Source organism: Bombina bombina, chromosome 6, assembly GCF_027579735.1.
Source record: "Bombina bombina isolate aBomBom1 chromosome 6, aBomBom1.pri, whole genome shotgun sequence".
Taxonomy (NCBI): domain Eukaryota; kingdom Metazoa; phylum Chordata; class Amphibia; order Anura; family Bombinatoridae; genus Bombina; species Bombina bombina.
Window position 1 is genome coordinate 989,031,149 of NC_069504.1, and position 19,769 is coordinate 989,050,917.

General features: G+C 38.8%; 1 protein-coding gene across 2 annotated transcripts in view; it reads left to right on the top strand.

Moving 5' to 3' along the window:
* Positions 1 to 4,426: 4,426 nt before the first annotated feature.
* CCDC69 (coiled-coil domain containing 69) overlaps positions 4,427 to 19,769 on the top strand; it is a 68,308-nt gene continuing 52,965 nt past the window's right edge. For both annotated transcript variants that reach the window (XM_053718665.1, XM_053718666.1), the window contains exon 1: positions 4,427 to 4,560. In XM_053718665.1, the coding sequence (XP_053574640.1) occupies positions 4,513 to 4,560 (48 nt within the window). In that variant the 5' untranslated portion in view covers positions 4,427 to 4,512. The remainder of the gene's footprint in view (positions 4,561 to 19,769) is intronic.

Below are 19,769 nucleotides of genomic sequence, written 5' to 3' on the forward strand. Positions count from 1 at the left end.
GCCCTTTGCTCAGTGGTGTTGAAGACTCTGGGGCCTTTCAGAACAGGTGTATATATAATGAGATCATGTGGACTTTATTTAACTAATGATGTGACTTCTGAAGGTATTTGGTTGCACCAGATCTTATTTAGGGGCTTCTTAGCAAAGGGGGTGAATACATATGCACACACCACTTTTCAATTTTTTATGGTTTAGAATTTTTTTAAAACAAGATATTTTCTTTACTTCACTTCACCAATTTGGACTATTTTGTGTATTTCCATTACATGAAATCCAAATGAAAATCCGTTTTAATTCCAGGTTGTAATGCAAAAAATAAGGGAAAATGCCAAGGTGGTAAATACTTTTGAAAGATACCTTACGTATAAGAACAAGAGAATTTTTTTCTGGTACCATATTTGAAAAAGATCAAGTCATCGGTGGCCTATAAAAATGAGGCTGCTGCCCAGGTGGACTTTAAAAACAAACAAACAAACAAACAGGAAATTTAAGAGTAAAGTTTTTTTTTAATATTACTGGATGGCCCAGTTGAAATACTTGACTGTCCAGTTCAATACAGGACACCCGGCAACCCCACCACCTGGAACAAATGCAATTATCATAGCTACCAGGTTGTGTTTTGTTTTTGTTTTTTGGGGAGGGGGTTATATTTTATATGCACTAATTTGCTTATCTTATGAGATCACTGAAACTGTTGTCACAAAAGACATTCTATTTTAATATACAAGTCATTCAATCCTATTTAAATATAATTTAGGCCTCAGTAGAAGATTAATTTATCAACATATTTTCAACATGCGTCTCAATATTTCTAGGGTGAAACTAATATGTTAAGAACCATATCCCTTTAATGAAGTGTAATAAAAATATGCAAATGCAGGGATACCCAAACTATGGCCTACGAGTCACTTACAGCCGCCAATGTTTTATTTTGTGTTGTTTTTTGAGGGGCCCTTAGAATCAATAAAAATAAAATCACAATGTTTTTTTATTTAAAAAGTTAAACACTTCTAATTAGATGATTTAGCTTGTGTGTACTTTACCAAAATTATGCACAACTAAATTTAATTATTTTATAAAAACTCATTTCCTATGTAATTTTAATTAAAATTTTATTGCAATCTAACTTTATTTAGAGGTGTTTTCCTTAACATAAGTGTGAATCTAATTTAATGTGGAACTTGCAGTAAGTGACAGGCTCTCCATATAAAGCGCTTGGACATTTTGTATGTGTGTGTGAATAGGATTTAGAGTATAGACATCAAATAGTGTGTGACACTGACTCATAGTGATATGCGTTTATCTATGTAGCATATCTCAGACTTATGGGATTCTACATAAAAATAGAGACATTGGTTATAAATGGCAGTGTGAACACTTCGTCCCTTCATTAAAGGGACATGAAACCCTAAATATTTCCTTTGTGATTCAGATGTTTCATACAATTTTAAACAAATTTCCAATTTATTTATATTTATATATTATTTATATGACCTATTTTGTTTAGATCTCTTTGTATCCTTTGTTGAAAATCATACCTAGGTAGGCCCAGGATCTTGGAGCTAGCTGCTGATTGGTGGCTGCAAATATATGCTTCTTGTCATTGGCTTACTGGTGTGTTCAGTTACCTCCCAGTAGTGCATTGCAGCTCCTTCAACAAAGAATACCAAGAGAATGAAACAAAATTGATAATAGAAACAAATTGGAAAGTTGTTAAAAAAAATGTATGCTCTTTCTGGATCATGAAAGTAAAAAAAAAAAAGATTTCATGTCCCTTTAAACAGGCTACAAATATACATTTGCATCTCTTGGGCCTCTACAGTCTTCCAGTTCTAGAAGTGAGTTGCTATAGTTATATAAGTGTGCTGCTATAACTCTAGAAGTGAGTTGCTATAGTTATATTAGTGTGCTGCTATAACTCTAGAAGTAAGTTGCTATAGTTATATGTATGCTGCTATAACTCTAGAAGTGAGTTGCTATAGTTATATAAGTGTGCTGCTATAACTCTAGAAGTGAGTTGCTATAGTTATATAAGTGTGCTGCTATAACTCTAGAAGTAAGTTGCTATAGTTATATAAGTGTGCTGCTATAACTCTAGAAGTGAGTTGCTATAGTTATATAAGTGTGCTGCTATAACTCTAGAAGTGAGTTGCTATAGTTATATAAGTGTGCTGCTATAACTCTAGAAGTGAGTTGCTATAGTTATATAAATGTGCTGCTATAACTCTAGAAGTGAGTCGCTATAGTTATATAAGTGTGCTGCTATAACTCTAGAAGTGAGTTGCTATAGTTATATGTGTGCTGTTATAACTCTAGAAGTGAGTTGCTATAGTTATATAAGTGTGCTCCTATAACTCTAGAAGTTAGTTGCTATAGTTATATAAATGTGCTGCTATAACTCTAGAAGTGAGTTGCTATAGTTATATAAGTGTGCTGTTATAACTCTAGAAGTGAGTTGCTATAGTTATATAAGTGTGCTGCTATAACTCTAGAAGTGAGTTGCTATAGTTATATAAGTGTGCTGCTATAACTCTAGAAGTGAGTTGCTATAGTTATATAAATGTGCTGTTATAACTCTAGAAGTGAGTTGCTATAGTTATATAAGTGTGCTGCTATAACTCTAGAAGTGAGTTGCTATAGTTATATAAGTGTGCTGTTATAACTCTAGAAGTGAGTTTCTATAGTTATATAAGTGTGCTGTTATAACTCTAGAAGTGAGTTGCTATAGTTATATAAATGTGCTGTTATAACGCTAGAAGTGAGTTGCTATAGTTATATAAGTGTGCTGCTATAACTCTAGAAGTGAGTTGCTATAGTTATATAAGTGTGCTGTTATAACTCTAGAAGTAAGTTGCTAGTAACCTAGGTAGGCCCAGGATCTTGGAGCTAGCTGCTGATTGGTGGCTGCAAATATATGCTTCTTGTCATTGGCTTACAGATGTGTTCAGTTACCTCCCAGTAGTGCATTGCAGCTCCTTCAATAAAGAATACCAAGAGAATGAAACAAAATTGATAATAGAAACAAATTGGAAAGTTGTTAAAAAAATGTATGCTCTTTCTGGATCATGAAAGTAAAAAAAAAAAAGATTTAATGTCCCTTTAAACAGGCAACAAATATACATTTGCATCTCTTGGGCCTCTACAGTCTTCCAGTTCTAGAAGAGAGTTGCTATAGTTATATAAGTGTGCTGCTATAACGCTAGAAGTGAGTTACTATAGTTATATAAGTGTGCTGCTATACTCTAGAAGTGAGTTGCTATAGTTATATAAGTGTGCTGCTATAATTCTAGAAGTGAGTTGCTATAGTTATATAAGTGTGCTGCTATAACTCTAGAAGTGAGTTGCTATTGTTATATAAGTGTGCTGCTATAACTCTAGAAGTGAGTTGCTATAGTTATATAAGTGTGCTGTTATAACTCTAGAAGTGAGTTGCTATAGTTATAAAAGTGTGCTGCTATAACTCTAGAAGTGAGTTGCTATATTTATATAAGTGTGCTGCTATAACTCTAGAAGTGAGTTGCTATAGTTATATAAGTGTGCTGTTATAACTCTAGAAGTGAGTTGCTATAGTTATATAAGTGTGCTGCTATAATTCTAGAAGTGAGTTGCTATAGTTATATAAGTGTGCTGCTATAACTCTAGAAGTGAGTTGCTATTGTTATATAAGTGTGCTGCTATAACTCTAGAAGTGAGTTGCTATAGTTATATAAGTGTGCTGTTATAACTCTAGAAGTGAGTTGCTATAGTTATAAAAGTGTGCTGCTATAACTCTAGAAGTGAGTTGCTATATTTATATAAGTGTGCTGCTATAACTCTAGAAGTGAGTTGCTATAGTTATATGTGTGCTGTTATAACTCTAGAAGTGAGTTGCTATAGTTATATAAGTGTGCTGCTATAACTCTAGAAGTGAGTTGCTATAGTTATATAAGTGTGCTGTTATAACTCTAGAAGTGAGTTGCTATAGTTATATAAGTGTGCTGTTATAACTCTAGAAGTGAGTTGCTATTGTTATATAAGTGTGCTGCTATAACTCTAGAAGTGAGTTGCTATAGTTATATAAGTGTGCTGTTATATCTCTAGAAGTGAGTTGCTATAGTTATATAAATGTGCTGCTATAACTCTAGAAGTGAGTTTCTATAGTTATATAAGTGTGCTGTTATAACTCTAGAAGTGAGTTGTTATAGTTATATAAGTGTGCTGCTATAACTCTAGAAGTGAGTTGCTATAGTTATATAAGTGTGCTGCTATAACTCTAGAAGTGAGTTGCTATAGTTATATAAGTGTGCTGCTATAACTCTAGTCTTCTTTTATAGTTCTGGAAGTGTGCTGCTATTCTGGTATTTACGTCACAATACTTGAGCTGTGCCTAAAGTTCAGTGCAGCTTGCAGGTTTAGAGGCGTGTGTGTTTTGTGTATCAGACACACAGGCAGCCAGCCAGAGTTGCCAGGAAAAGACAGGGGGGTGAGAGGTGACTTACACTACCCTGGTGTGTGAAGTCTAAAGCTGCAGTTATGGGCTGCACAGGCAGCAAACTACGCTGCCCACGGGCCAGGAGAAAGGTAAAGCAACTGATGATTTCCAAAAACAAAGTTTTCTTTTCAGACTAGAGATTGGCTTTTGCACAATAGGAGGAAGCAGTGTGTAAGGCAGTCAGTCATTAACTTCTGCTTAACCATTCCATATCCTGAGATGACCACAAACTGTATGCAATTCTCTTGCTGCAAGTGTTAGTGATTCTAACTAAGCCTAATTGTAACATTTTACAAGTTTTGTAAACTTTATACATATATATATGTGTGTGTGTGTATATATATTCTTTCTTCACTAAGCTATGTGTATACTGAAAGGTGCAACTGCTTACCTTATATCATTAATAGAAGATTCCTTATTTAATGGTTCTGTGTATGTTATGTAGGTCTGTTTATGTAGTTTCTTCAGTACTATAGTAATATTGTTACTGACAAGACTTTATATTTTGGATAAATATCACTTATATGTTAAATAATGACTTACATCACAGTTAATGTCCTTCTTTGTATCTCCATTCAAACAAATCAGGTGCTTTTGTAATTTACATCCATGTTTATTACATAGCAAATCTTGCATGATCTTATTACCGCTGAAAATCGCCCATAAAATGTTTGATCAAATTTAGCAAAGAAAATATATATAATTCACATTGCCCCCTTTTCATGTAATTTTAACATATTTTCCACTCCCCTGGAGTGCTTATTGTAGAATTCAAATTAATTATCTAGTAACATGCTATACAGTTGATTTTAGTAGCTATTATATATCTGTTCCTAAATGTCCACAGCAGAAAAATAAGATAATCATAAATAAGAGGCTTTTTTATGTATTATGTCACAGGACTTCAAATCAGCAAATTTTGCAAACAAAATGAGAGTTTTAAATGTTTATAAAACATTTTGTTTTGCATGCAGATCTTTTGTAATGCATTGCTTATACTATATAAAAAATTAGCTTGATGTACATTTAAAGGGAGTCTGATAGATGACATTGCAAATCTATGTGCAAATACATTGTGATTGTAAAGCATGACTGGTTATTAGTGTGAATTAATGAAGTAAACAAACTTCCACAACAACTACAAGTAACTAACTTAACATCACTTCCTGTGTTGGCTGAACCTAAGACATTCTAAATTTGAGTTTATTTTTAATCAATAAAAAAAGGGGAGTATAAAAAAGTTTTTTAACAAACAGATTGTAAAACTGTTTCCTGTGCCGTTATTTTTGTTTCCATTTTCTAAATGTCAGATGCTGCTGATTATTTAACGAGAGAAAGTGACAGCAACAGTTATGAATGAAATCATATTTGTTATAGGACAAAACCTATATCAAGGAAATAGATGCTTTGTTGTGATAATAATAATGTATCTACGTGTCCCTTTAAAAAGTGCATTTATTTGAGATTCTGTTAAAGGAACATTCTAGCACAAAAATTACATTCTCTTTTTTGTTAGAGCATTTCATTTTTTTTGTTATGGATCCTAACTAACCACATGTTTAACGTCTGTAAAGTCCAGATCAAAAATCACAAGCACTGCAGATTCCAACCAGAACAAAGTTGGAGATTGGCATCCCATGTGACTGGCTTCCTGCAAGTTTCCTAGCAAGACTTTACCTATGTATTTAACATCTTTGTGGTTATGGAGGGTCAGTAATGCATATATAACAAACTAGAGCATGCTTTTTTTTTCTTGAGAATGTGATTTAAAAAAGATGTTACCTTTATTAAAAAGCATATTATGAATATGTAGTGTTTCCTTTCTGTTTAAATGACTGACAATCTCCTGTCAACAGCTGTTAATTGTTTTGAGAATTAGGTAATATTAGTGAACTGAAAGCTATAGGAAGAAGTCACAGATTAGAAAAGCTAAGTAAAAATATGTTTTTACAAATTGCAGTTCACTTTTTTGTAGCCTTTAAATGACACATATCACACTCCCCTTTTAAATAAATAGAAAACAACTTGAATGCTAAATGGATATGAAAACCACATTTTTTGTTTGTGATTTAGACAGAACATACCATTAAAAATAAATTCCATTTTACATCTATTATCAGATTTGCTTTTCCCCCCCATGATATTCTGCATTGAAGAGATACCTAGGTAGGCATCTGGAGCACTACATAGCAGGAAATCGTGCTCCCATATAGTGCTCCAGAAATAAGCTGCTAAGCATACATCCTGCTTTTCAACAAAAGATACAACGAGAACAATGGTGATAGAAGTAAGTTAGAAATTGTTTAAAATCCCATCCTATTTGAATCATGAAAGAAAATTTTTGGTTTTCATATCCCTTTTAAATATTATTTTGTTAAAGTGATACGGACATCAAAAATTAAACTTTTACGACAGAGAAAAAGTGTAGAGGTTTTTTTTTTAAGTCATATTGATGTTTTATTTATTGGAATATAAAGGAACATTTTAATATATAAATATGTGTGTGTGTGTATATATATATATATATATATATATATATATATATATATATATATATATATATATATATATATATATATATATATAATGTGTACATGTAACTCTGGCAAATTGATTGCAATGATACACTGAAGCTATATCTTGTAGTTGTATACTGTATCTTGTGTCATAGTAGTTCTGGCAAGTAGGAATGGGAGTTGAATTTCATGTCATTGCAACATTATACAGAAGCAAACCTCTGATATTGCACTAGTGAGATGCCACATATATGCAGAGATAATGTGAGTGCAGAAATAATCCACCCACTTTATTTATAGTGCCCTGACCTCTGTTACATACCAGAGCTGTGTGTGTTATGCTCCAGCATACTTGCTGAGTATCTTCACTATCACAATTCTGGCAGAGACTGTAGAATTAGTGGGGCATTGAGGTGCTTCTAAAACTTTGAAATCTGGAGTTTTAGTTGCCTTTCCAGTATAATAAATGTAACAAATGTGTACAGGCAATTGCATCTGATCTGAGGTCTCAAGTGAGCATGCTGCGCATAGAACTTGTGGGTCTTTTGGATCTGATCACAACCAAACTAACTGTGTCTTCCCCAGATCATCTAGGATTTGTGTTAAAGGGACACTGTACTATAAAATGTATTCCCCCTTAATGTGTTCTAAATGTCTTGTTATAACCACTGCAGAGTATTACATGTATAAGAAATTGTTTCTTTATGTTTGTTATTGTATTTGAAATAGCTGATTTTGCTCATTGCGTCCATCTTTTCTTTTTTTTTTTACAAGGACGTGTCCATAAAAATCAGCTGAGCCTGTAAGTTAAGAGCTGTTAATATTATCTATGTATAAAGACATGCTGCCTAAAAGTTAGATATTGAAATGCTAATTATGGCTGTGGAATTCAATGGGTACATCCAGATATTTCAGATACAAAAATCTCTCTCTATCTCATGCCCCCCACTGAGAGGCCAATTATAGTAAAAAAATGACATGCTTTTATCCATTAGATAAAGAGTTAAACACACAGTAGAAATACTACTCGGGACCCACAGAGCATTGCTGGTCCTGAGTGGAAAACGCCAGTTGCACATCTGAATTTTGTGACTAGTGCTGCGGATTGGATCAGTGGTGAGTTCTGCTCAGAACCAGCAGTGCTCTGATAGTCTCAAACAGTACTTCTACTGTGTGTTTAACCCATTTGCAGGGGTTTAAAGCATGTAATTTTTTTATTATAATGGCCGTTTTATTTGTGATATTGTCTCATGTTTACATAGCTTTTCTACAGAAAATGTTTGTTATTCATATTTTCAGTATAGGTTGCAGTTTCTACAGGCAAAAGCAGCTTTTTCAAATTACAAAATAAAGGTTAAAGATATGTTTGCAAACAACTTAATACCTCCAGATGTTAAATGGACCCTTTAAGGACACCTTACATCAAAATAGAAGTCCTTAGCAGATAACGGACAGAGCTGAAGCAAATTGCTTGCTGGTTGAGCGCTTCTCTTTCTGTATGACTGGTAGAGCACTTCTTTACCTATATGAATTTGGTCTCCTTGCCCAATGTGCTTAGAAGGATATGGCTGCACCTCACTGACGAGGCCCAAAGAAGGCCAAAACCATTGCCTGGGGTTGCCATGTTCCTTGTTCAGATGAGGATTGCCTGGTATTTCGGGGCTGGACTGACCTTACTAGGTGGTATTAGACTGATGTACTTCAGGAAAGTTTTCCTCTGTTAAAAGCACAATTGGGCTAAAAGAGGCTGCTCCTGGGTGGTAACCATAGAACAAGCCACTGGGCTGTTGTTCATTCCTGGTAGAGTGCCTCTCTTGCTGTATACATTTGATAAGCATTTCTACACAGCAGATCTGTTGTATCTCTAAAATGCCCAACAATGGTTCTCTGCTGTAGGGTGTTGATTCGTTTGCTGTCTAAGGGTTCTAGATGTTGTAACACAGATGACAGCAGTATCCATTTAGCCTCTTTAGCAATGAAACAGTTAATACCTTCACAGTTCTTATAAACAATGAGCTGCTTGTGTTCTGTGCCATCCTGACAGCACTGGGCTCTTACAAAACACTTTCCGCACTGCCCTACTTGCAGGCATCATGAGCTTGTTGTAAACACAGCTCCCCCTAACATTACAAATGAGGTTGGCACTGACTGAGGATTTAGTTCCCAGCACTGGAGATTGTTTATTCCTTCTAGGGAACTATCTGAGGTGTGACGCTCGCCTCCAGGACAGAAGCCTCGTGAAATGAAGGGAAGAGTATTGGAGGGGAATATTATCCTTTAATGCTTCTCTAGCCAGGAGGACTTGTAACACTTTACAATGCTATCGCCTGTCATTCTAACGGATTCAATTGTAAAAAAAATCCCATAGATACCAGATCAGATTTGGTGGTTTTAAACAGTAAACAATAGGTAAAGCCAACACATGCATAGCTAGTTATAGAGAGGATTCAAATGTAATAATTATATGCGCTTTACAGCTTCCATATAGAAAACTGCCAGACACTGGTGGCTATGAATACGGCTTTTAGCCAGAATATATTGTCGCTTCTGATGCTGAAATTATGTCTTTATTTATAGTCAAAATTAAACTTTCATTGTTTAGTCAAAACAGGCAGTTTTTCCAATTTTATTCTATCAAATCTGCTTTGTCCTTTTGGTATCCTTTTTTGAAGAATAAATGCTGCTACAGAGTACTAAAAGTATGTGCACATTCCTGAGCTCCTATAAACTATGTAGATTTACTTTTCAACTAAGGATACCAAGAAAACAAACAAATGTGACAATAGTAGTACATTTGGTTATTTATGATAGTTTTAATTTTGACTTTACTGTCCCTTAATTTTAACAAGCAACACAAATAATATTTAATTTTAAATAGTCAGTGAAGTAGCCTTCTCCCTTTTGGACTCCATGTACGAAGCAGTGTAAGCTGCTCTGGAGGCCTTGCGGGCAGGTTTGTGCATGTGAGCCTGCTTCCCGCAATGTAATAAGCAGCAGTCATTCTTACACAGAGGTGGCAAAGAGAAATCACAGAGAGCTCACTTGCTTAGGGTAAGTGACAGTCCCTTCTCTCACGCTATTGGTCATGAGAGAGAAGGGGCGGGCTTTTCATGCTCACTTGAGCTTGTAATGATACATACGGGCATCAGATCCTGTACGTCCGCTGCCTGTATGCAGAGAAGGCAAGCGGACAACTTCTGGGTCTGCAGGCTAAAGTGACTGCCACTCTTGGCCAGTCATGTTCTGCCCGAGAACAGCAATGCTAGCAGCTGATAAGCAAGCCTTAACTATGTATTTAACCCCTTTATGAGTATCTATTTGAAACAAAATGGTTATAATAAATCACAAAAATACAAAATAGTGTCCAAAAATGTGTTACAAATAATAAAAATGTAACTAATGGATACATATTTGATTTGTTTTGGCTAGAATATTCTTATTTGCACATGTTGTGTACATTTTTATTATTTGTATCACATTATGAGTCACATAGGTAGCTAGAATCAGTAAAAATCACACATCTTTTTTGTTTATTTCATTAGAGTGTAACTTTACAAAATGATGCACATAACCAAATACTCTTAGTTATAGGGGGCCATTCTTGTACATATGTGCTCTAATGGACTAGCTTTGCCACACATGATATCACTACTTTGACAATCTCTCTTAGGGTCTCTATGGGTTTTGATGAATTTAGATATAAAAATTGTGCCCTTCTCTACCTATTAGTTATCTGTTTTTCTACTTTTTTTTATACATAAAGCTGTATTACATAACACAAGAATAACAAGGTAACTTTTACATTTCATATAGTAATCTTAAATACACTTAGGAGCATGCATACAACCTGTCACTCGGCTACAGTCAGGAACATTTTTTAAATAGCAACATCGTCCTTTGTATTAACTGGCTAAGGACAATTGTGAAATAGAGAAACACTGTTATTCAATAAACATGAAGTATGTAACATGTCAACACAATATTAATGTTTGTTCTTTTTTACCTGTGTGAGTAATCTCAAAAAGTTCAGGGCAAACAAAGCATTCAAAGGGAGTATGTGTAAATAGATGTTCTTTTTCAGAATTTTGGAGCCATAAACAATGCTGTGAAAATATGCATGGCTCAATGTAAAGAATGTAAAGAAATATATTTGTCTAGCTAGAGACTTGTGTTATATAATGTAAACCAGTTTCTCTGTGTGCTGCAAGTGTCCCTGTTTAGCACTAGATTACTAACATATTTAAAATGATTAATTGTTACAAAGTTTCTTCTATTTCCAAAATTTTGTGTTTATGAACCTTGTCTGCCCATTTAGGGCCAGATTACGAGTTGCTCGCAAGCGATATTAGGTTTGCATGCGTTGGAAGTAGCGCACATATTACCAGTTGAAAGTAAATGTGATTGCTTGAGTGCAATTGAATTTAACACGCGTCAGGTTAGTGCATCCTTAGAACTCTGGTTAACTTTTATACTCAAATAAAAAGTGTCAGAAAATACATTAAAAATACAATTAATATAATATTTACACTCATAATAACACTATCTAATAAAAATATTTTTTTTAAAAAAATGCACAAAAACTTTATAGGGGCTCAAATATATGAGGTTTCAGGTGTTAGAAAAAAAAACCTGCATAAGGCTTTAACATAGACATTAGTGATGTAGCGAACATAAAAATTTGGGTTCGCGAATGGCGGACGCGAACTTCCGCAACTGTTCAAACGAACGGGCGAACCGGGCGAACCGCCATAGACTTCAATCGGCAGGCGAACTTTAAAACCCACAAGGACTCTTTCTGGCCACAATAGTGATGGAAAAGTTGTTTCAATGGGACTGTGGCATGCCGGAGGGGGATCCATGGAAAAACTCCCATGGAAAATTACATAGTTGATGCAGAGTCTGGTTTTAAGCCATAAAGGGCATAAATCACCTAACATTCCTAAATTGTTTGGAATAACGTGCTTTAAAACATCAGGTATGATGTTGTATCTATCAGGTAGTGTAAGGGTTACGCCCGCTTCACAGTGACAGACCAAACACGCACCACAAACAACCGCAAACAGTCCATTTGCACAACCGCAAACTCCCCATTTGCACAAGGTTGGATACCAAGCTAGCCATGTCCTGTTCCTTGTCCTCACTGATGTAATTGAAGGTCTCTTCCTCCACCCAGCCACGTACAACACCAAGGGCCCCGAAAGGTGACAACAAGCCCCCTGGGACACAAGCCCCCTGGGACGCCTGCTGTGTTTGGTCTTCCACCTCCTCAAAGCCACCTTCCTCCTCTGACTCCTCTTCTTCAGACTCCCCTCTCTGCATTGCCTCTCTCTGCGTTATTATAAGGTGTGTTAAGTAGTACTATTCCTATCAGTTTAATCCCTGTTACGTCCCCTATCAGGGGACGTGTATATGGCATCGATTTTAGGAACCGGGAGATGAAAAAAGATGCATCATCGGACCTCCTACTTCAAATTTGGGGCACTGCGCATGCAATCTAATGTGCCACCAGATAGGAGTGGTGTGTTAAGTAGTACTATTCCTATCAGTTTAATCCCTGTTATGTGCCTTTTTTTTTGTTTGGTTTTTGAAGCCACAGTGCAGCACCAGAGGCCAGAAAAATTAATGTTTGTTTCCCAGGCAGAAAGTGCCCTAAAACATTGCGGCTTGAACCCTAGTTGTTGGCGGGTAAGTCACGCAAGTTATCCGCCATTCGAAGATCAAATACAGCAGCGTGTGGACCATTTTTAGCCCAAGGCAGCTCATCTCATCAGGCCTTTTTTAGTCTAATGTATTGCCCACTGTCAGTCCCTTCGGGATCCATCCCTCATTCATCTTAATAAAGGTGAGGTAATCTAGACTTTTTTGACCTAGGCGACTTCTCTTCTCAGTGACAATACCTCCTGCTGCACTGAAGGTCCTTTCTGACAGTACACTTGAAGCGGGGCAGGCCAGAAGTTCTATCGCAAATTGGGATAGCTCAGGCCATACAGGTCAAGCCTGCACACCCAGTAGTCAAGGGGTTCATCACTCCTCAGAGTGTTGATATCTGCAGTTAAGGCGAGGTAGTCTGCTACCTGTCGGTCGAGTCGTTCTCTGAGGGTGGACCCCGAAGGGCTGTGGCGATGCGTAGGACTTAAAAAGCTCAGCATGTCCTCCATCAACAACACGTCTGTAAAGCGTCCTGTCCTTGCCAGCGTGGTCGTGGGAGGAGGATTACTTTCACCTCTTCCCCTGTTAGATTCCCGTTGTGCTGTGACATCACCCTTATACGCTGTGTAAAGTATACTTTTTAATTTATTTTGGAACTGCTGCATCCTTTCCGACTTGCGGTAATTCGGTAACATTTCAGGCATTTTATGCTTATACCGGGGGTCTAGTAGCGTGGACACCCAGTACCCAGTGCCTGTAAAAAAAATTTTGATTAGTGGTACTATGCATGCAAGCTACTGTGACAACAGATATGAGTGGCACTGTGCACTGGCAGAAGTTGGCAGAGTACAGGTCGTTCTCCTTCAGCCTTTTTATACGAGGGTCCCTCAACAGGCACGACAGCATGAAAGACCCCATTTGCACAAGGTTGGATGCCGAGCTACTCATGTCCCGTTCCTCGTCCTCACTGATCTCACTGAAGGTATCTTCTTCCCCCCAGCCACGTACAACACCACGGGTACCAGATAGGTGACAACGAGCACCCTAGGATGCCTGTTGTGGTTGGTCTTCCTCCTCCTCCTCCTCCTCAAAGCCACATTCCTCGTCTGACTCCTCTTCCTCACAATCCTCGTCCAGCATTGCCGCAGGTCCAGCAAGCTATGCTGATAATGCTGTTTCTGGTGGTGATGGTGACCACAACTCTTCCTCTTCCTCTTCACGCTCATCTATGGCCTGATCCAGCACTCTTCGCAGGGCACGCTCCAGGAAGAAAATAAATGGTATGATGTCGCTGATGGTGCCTTTGGTGCGACTGACTAGGTTTGTCAACTCCTCAAAAGGAGGAGTGCTGGTCCGGTGTGACTCTCTGCTTTCAGGCAAGTCAACCCCAAGACGGCGTGACACTGCCGTATCCGGGATGTGGAATAGTACCTGGGGAGCTGGGGAGGTGCCGTTGATGTGGAGCAAGATGCAGCAGCAGAAGAGGACTCAGCAGAGGAGGCTATGGAAGAGGATGGAGTAGGAGGAGTAGAGGAGGTGGCAGCAGGCCTGCCTGCAAGTCGTGGCGGTGTCACCAACTCCTCTGCAGAGCCACGCATTCCATGCTTGGCAGCCGTCAGCAGGTTTACCCAATGCGCAGTGTAGGTGATATACCTGCCCTGACCATGCTTTGCAGACCAGGTATCAGTGGTCAGATGGACCCTTGTCCAAACACTGTGTGCCAGACATGCCATTACTTCCTTTTGCACAATCGAGTACAGGTTGGGGATGGCCTTTTGTGCAAAGAAATTTTGGTACCTTCCACTGCGGTGTCCCAATAGCTACAAAATTTTTTTGAACGCCTCAGACTCCACCAGCTTGTATGGTAAAAGCTGGCGGGCTAAGAGTTCAGTCAAGCCAGCTGTCAGATGCCGGGCAAGGGGATGACTTTTTGACATTGTCAAGGACGTGTTTGAGCGTAAGAAGCCAGACACCTGACTGTGGGCAGATGAGCAGGAACTGCTCAAGGCGAGACACGGAGTGGCGGATGGTTGAGAGGGGGCAAGGAGGACAGCAGTGGTTGACGTGGCTGAAGATGCTGGACCAGGAGGAGGATGGCGGCTTTGAGTTTGTGTGCTGCTTGTACTTGTTGATCCCATAGGCGTTTGTGATGTGCGATCATGTGGCTTTGCAAAGCAGTTGTACCTAGGTGGGTGTTGGACTTCCGACGACTCAGTTTCTTTTGGCACAGGTTGCAAATGGCATCACTGTTGTCAGAGGCAGACACACAAAAAAAATGCCACACTGCTCAGCTCTGCAATGACGGCATTCTGGTGGTGGCAACAGCATGCGTTGTTTGGTGTGCTGTCTGGCTGACCCCGGGTGCCGATGCATGCTGTCTGACTGTGCCACTAGCTCCTTGCGACGACCTCCCCCTCCTTCCAACTAGTCTCCTCCTCCTCTCTGTCTCCCCATCTGAACTTTCCCCCTCTTCTTCTTCTCTTCTAACGGGCATCCACTTGACATCCACGGACGCATCGTCATCATAAACCGCTTCACTTGTATCTGACAACTCAACAAAGGAAGCAGCAGCGGGTACAACATCATCATCATCATCACACCGTACGTCCATGTGTGTAATGCTGCCTGACTGAGACTTATCCCTGTTATCTAAATCCTCTGGCAATAATGGTTGTGCATCACTATCACTCATTTCTTCCAACTGATGTGTAAATAACTCCTCTGACAGATCAAGTGAAGCGGCTGTGGTGCTAGTGTTGTTGGTGGCGGCAGGCGGGCGAGTGGTAACTTGAGAGGTGCCCGAAGATAAGCTGGAGGAGGATGGTGCGTCAAGGTTCCGAGCGGAAGCTGTAGAAGATTGGGTGTCCTGTGTTAGCCAGTCAACTATGTCCTCAGAAATGTTCGAGTTCGGGGTACGTGGCCTCTGAACACTGGGCATTATTCTAGGGCCAAAGGGAATCACAGCACCACGAACACGACGGACCCTACTGGGTGGCCTGCCTCTGCCTGTCATTTTTTTTTTATTGTGGTACTATACGTGCAAGCTACTGTGACAACAGATATGAGTGGCACTGTGCACTGGCAGAAGTTGGCAGAGTAGACGCTGTAGGCCTGACACACACGCTTGCAGACAACTAACTGCTATTCAATCTATTACAGTCAAAATTGTATTTTTTTTTTTTAAATCTACACTACTGTTACACCAGATATGAGTTGCACTGGGGTGACACTGTGCCCTGGCAGGCAGGCACTGAAACGCACACGTGTGAAGGAAACTGACTGTTATTATTTAACACAGTCAAAAAAGTTTTTTTTTTTTTTTTTTTAAATCTACACTACTGTTACACCAGATATGAGTGGTGGCACTGGGCAAGTGGGCACAGTATAGGCTGTGAGCCTGACACACACGCTGGCAGGCAGGCAACTTCAATTAGATTACACAGGAAAAAAAAAAAAAGCAGATGTTCTAGCCCTAAAAAGGGCTTTTTGGGGTGCTGCCCTTACAGCAGAGATCAGATGAGTCCTTCAGGACTGTAGTGGACACTGAATACACTAGCCTAGCTATAGATTTCCCTATTCAATCAGCAGCAGCTACACTGTCCCTCCTCTCACTAACAATGCAGCTTCTGAATGAATCTAAAATGGATGCTGTACAGGAGGTAGGAGGGTCTGGGAGGGAGGGTCTGCTGCTGATTGGCTGGAATGTGCCTGCTGACTGTGAGGTACAGGGTCAAAGTATTACTCAATGATGACGAATAGGGGGCGAATCGAACCTTGCATATGTTCGCCCGCCGCGGTGAACGCGAACATGATATGTTTGCCGGTATGTATATATATATATATATATATATATATATATATCACAAGGAAAAGCACTCACCATGTCTTTATAATATAAATTCAAGATTTATTCAATCATGTTAGTCGTTTCGGGGCTATCAACCCCGTCCTCAGACTATATATAATAACAAAGTGTACATACCTTACTTTACTTATACTCTCCACCAGACACCCACGCCACAAAACTGGAAACTCCCCGCATCCTGGCTTAGCCTGTTGCCATGGTTACCAGAAGCGGCATTAATAAACCAGTGTAAGAGACGTCGGAGACAACTACAACAATACATTGTGTAATAAACAACTGCTCGAATTACAGCACATATAATCTGACCAACTTGTCAACAATTGTTAAATATCCTTACTACTGTTTAAACCCTATTAACAATATCATCATTGTATATCACCAGTTATAGCCTATTTGGGGGAAAAAGCACAAAAAACAGGGCTAATACACCCTACAGCAGGGGTCTATATTGCTAACCCTAGTGACTGCTAGGAAGGAGCTAATGCTGAAAACTAGAAAGCTAGAATGACTATAAGGGGGCTAAGAGCTATGAATCACTATTGGCTAAAAAAGGCTTACATTTACAAAGTGGGATAGGACGGCTTGCTAAAACAACAAGATCACAGAAAACAGTGTCAGTCCAGGTGGGTATTCAAACCCCCAGGGACCAAGGTTCCCAGGTTGAAGATCCACCTGGACTCACAATGCAACAACATCCTGCCCCTATCTCCCCCTCTAATTGGCGGGGGATGTGATCAATGATCACATACCTCAAATTAGCAACGGTATGGCCAGCTAACACAAAATGTTGTGCCACCGGCTGCTTAGACCCTTTTTTCACTAGAGCAGTTCTGATTGCAGTGCAATGGTTGGCCATACGCGTCTGGAGGTCATCCGCCGTCTTTCCAAGATAGAATAACCTGCACGGACAGTGTAATAAATACACAATAAACGTTGTTGTGCAGGTTACTCTATGTAGGATAGTGTATCTGCGGTTTGTACCTGGGTGGGTAAAGAATGTAGTTGTTAGTAGGCCATTGCAGGTAGTGCAACCAGCACATTTATAGCAACCTGGTTTCACTGACTGCAACCAGGTAGTCCTCTTGTAACTCTGTACTGGATCAACCTTCACCAGAATGTCTCTAATGGATCTTGATTTCTTGAAGCCCACTCTCGGGTGCTGCATTTCCTTGAATGTCAAATTCCTGTCAGTTTCAATGATGTGCCAATTCTTCCTGACCAATTGGGGCAAACCTCTATTATCTGTTGTATAAGTCATTGTTAGCATCATTCTCTCATCCTTCCTTGGTTTTTCTGACGTCAACAAAGCTGTATCTTGATCCATATTTACAAAGGTCTGGAACTGCTGTTGGATGTGTTTCCCTTGATATCCTCTTTGTAGGAATCTCCGAGTTGTTCACGTGCTTGGCCCATATCACTGTTATTCCGTACTACCCTTTTAAATTGGGAGACAGGGAGAGCCTTTTTTAAAGATGGTGGATGACAACTAGTAGCTTCCAGTAGGGAATTTCTGTCCGTATCCTTTCTAAATAGTGTTGTGTAGAATTGACCTTCTTTCATATAGATTCTCAAATCTACAAAGTCCTCAGTCTCTTTGTGAAAGGTCATCTTAAATTGTAATGAAGGAATGATTTCATTGAGTGCTTTAAACCAATCTAGCAGCTCCAATTCTGTACCACTTCACAACAGGAATAGATCATTGATGTATCTTTTAAAATACTTAATGTGGTCACACTTAGATAGAGCAGTGTCCCAATCTCCGAATAGGGCCATATATAGGTTGGCGTATGATGGGGCCATATTAGACCCCAAATTTCAAATTTGAAATAATTTCTCGTAAGACATAGTTTCAGCAATTCCATAATAAGCTCTACTGGAGGTCCCACAAAGGGATATCGATTTGGTTGGTTTCGGATAGCCAAAAGTCCCTGTGTGGGGGGTATAACAGTAAACAAGCTCACCACATCAAGAGTCACCAATATTACAGATTCTTGGAATTTTTTTTAGACATGCTATTGCACACTTAATAGACTACAGTATAGTGTAAATACAACTTTTATATGCACTGAGAAACAAAAAAAGAAGTGTGACTCACTTTATTGCTGTATTCGCTTTATTGTGGAGGTCCGGAAACCAAAATGCCATAAGATCGCTTTTTCTCAAGAGCGCTAACCTGACACGAATATTTTACATTCCAGTGTTCTTCACCTAGTTTCATATTTTCATGTCTGGTTAGCGCACTTGAGAAAAAGCGGTCGGGTTTGCATGCAAGTAAGGTGTTAGATTTTTTCGCACTCCATTAACTTATGTAAATTAGGCAATTTTTACATGTTTTAATTTAGCTTATACATGTAAGCTAAAGGTAGTTTTATATAATTTAATACTTTTGTATATATTGAGTATATATATAAATAGCCTTACAGCAAATAAGGGGGCGCTAGGGGTAATAGAGGAACAATTGTAAACCTATATAATCTTTAAAAATACAATTGAATTAGGAAATGTGTATTGTATCTAAAATTTCTCAAATCCTCTCCAAATGAGAGAAGAATTGCAAAATAAAGAGCAAAAGTTCTTTCCAAAGTCAAGCAAAATGTCCTGCGATGGCTGCCTCCTCCTCACCGACTGGTCTGGGTATGGCTAAGGAAAATAGAAGAAAATAGAGGGGCGCCTCATGTGTAGTATCATCAGATGTAAAAGCCAGTAATAGAAATAGAGCCAAATGGGTACTCACACACTTCAAAAGCACACCAATGTGCTGGTAGGAGCAGGCTGCAGATTCATATAGGTGTGGCAGCTCACCTCTCAGGCAGTGCTGTGATGCTGGAAATGGAATGGGAGACACAGAAAAGGAAGAAAAGCACTACATGTGCAGACCATTAAAGATATAACCGACAATATTTTCAGTGATGCAAGTGGGTACTCACATACTCCATGAGCACACTTATGTGCTGGTAGAAACAAGCTGCAAATTTTAGGCAGGTGTAGCAGCTCACCCCAAATCAGATGTCTTAATGCTGTAGTAGGAGTAATTCCAATAGGCTACACCGAGTCTCAGGAGAGTAAGGAGACTCTTGTGTATCAGCAAGGTCAAGATATCCACTCAAAAACGTATTTATAAAAAAATATATTTATAAAAAATACATGTATTTATTAAAAACAAAAGTTAAAAATACACAACAAAGCAATTGCTGTGTTAAGTGGATAAACAGGGGTTAACAGTTACCCCAATAATGCAACGCGTTTCTTGGGTTTGCACCGTTTCATT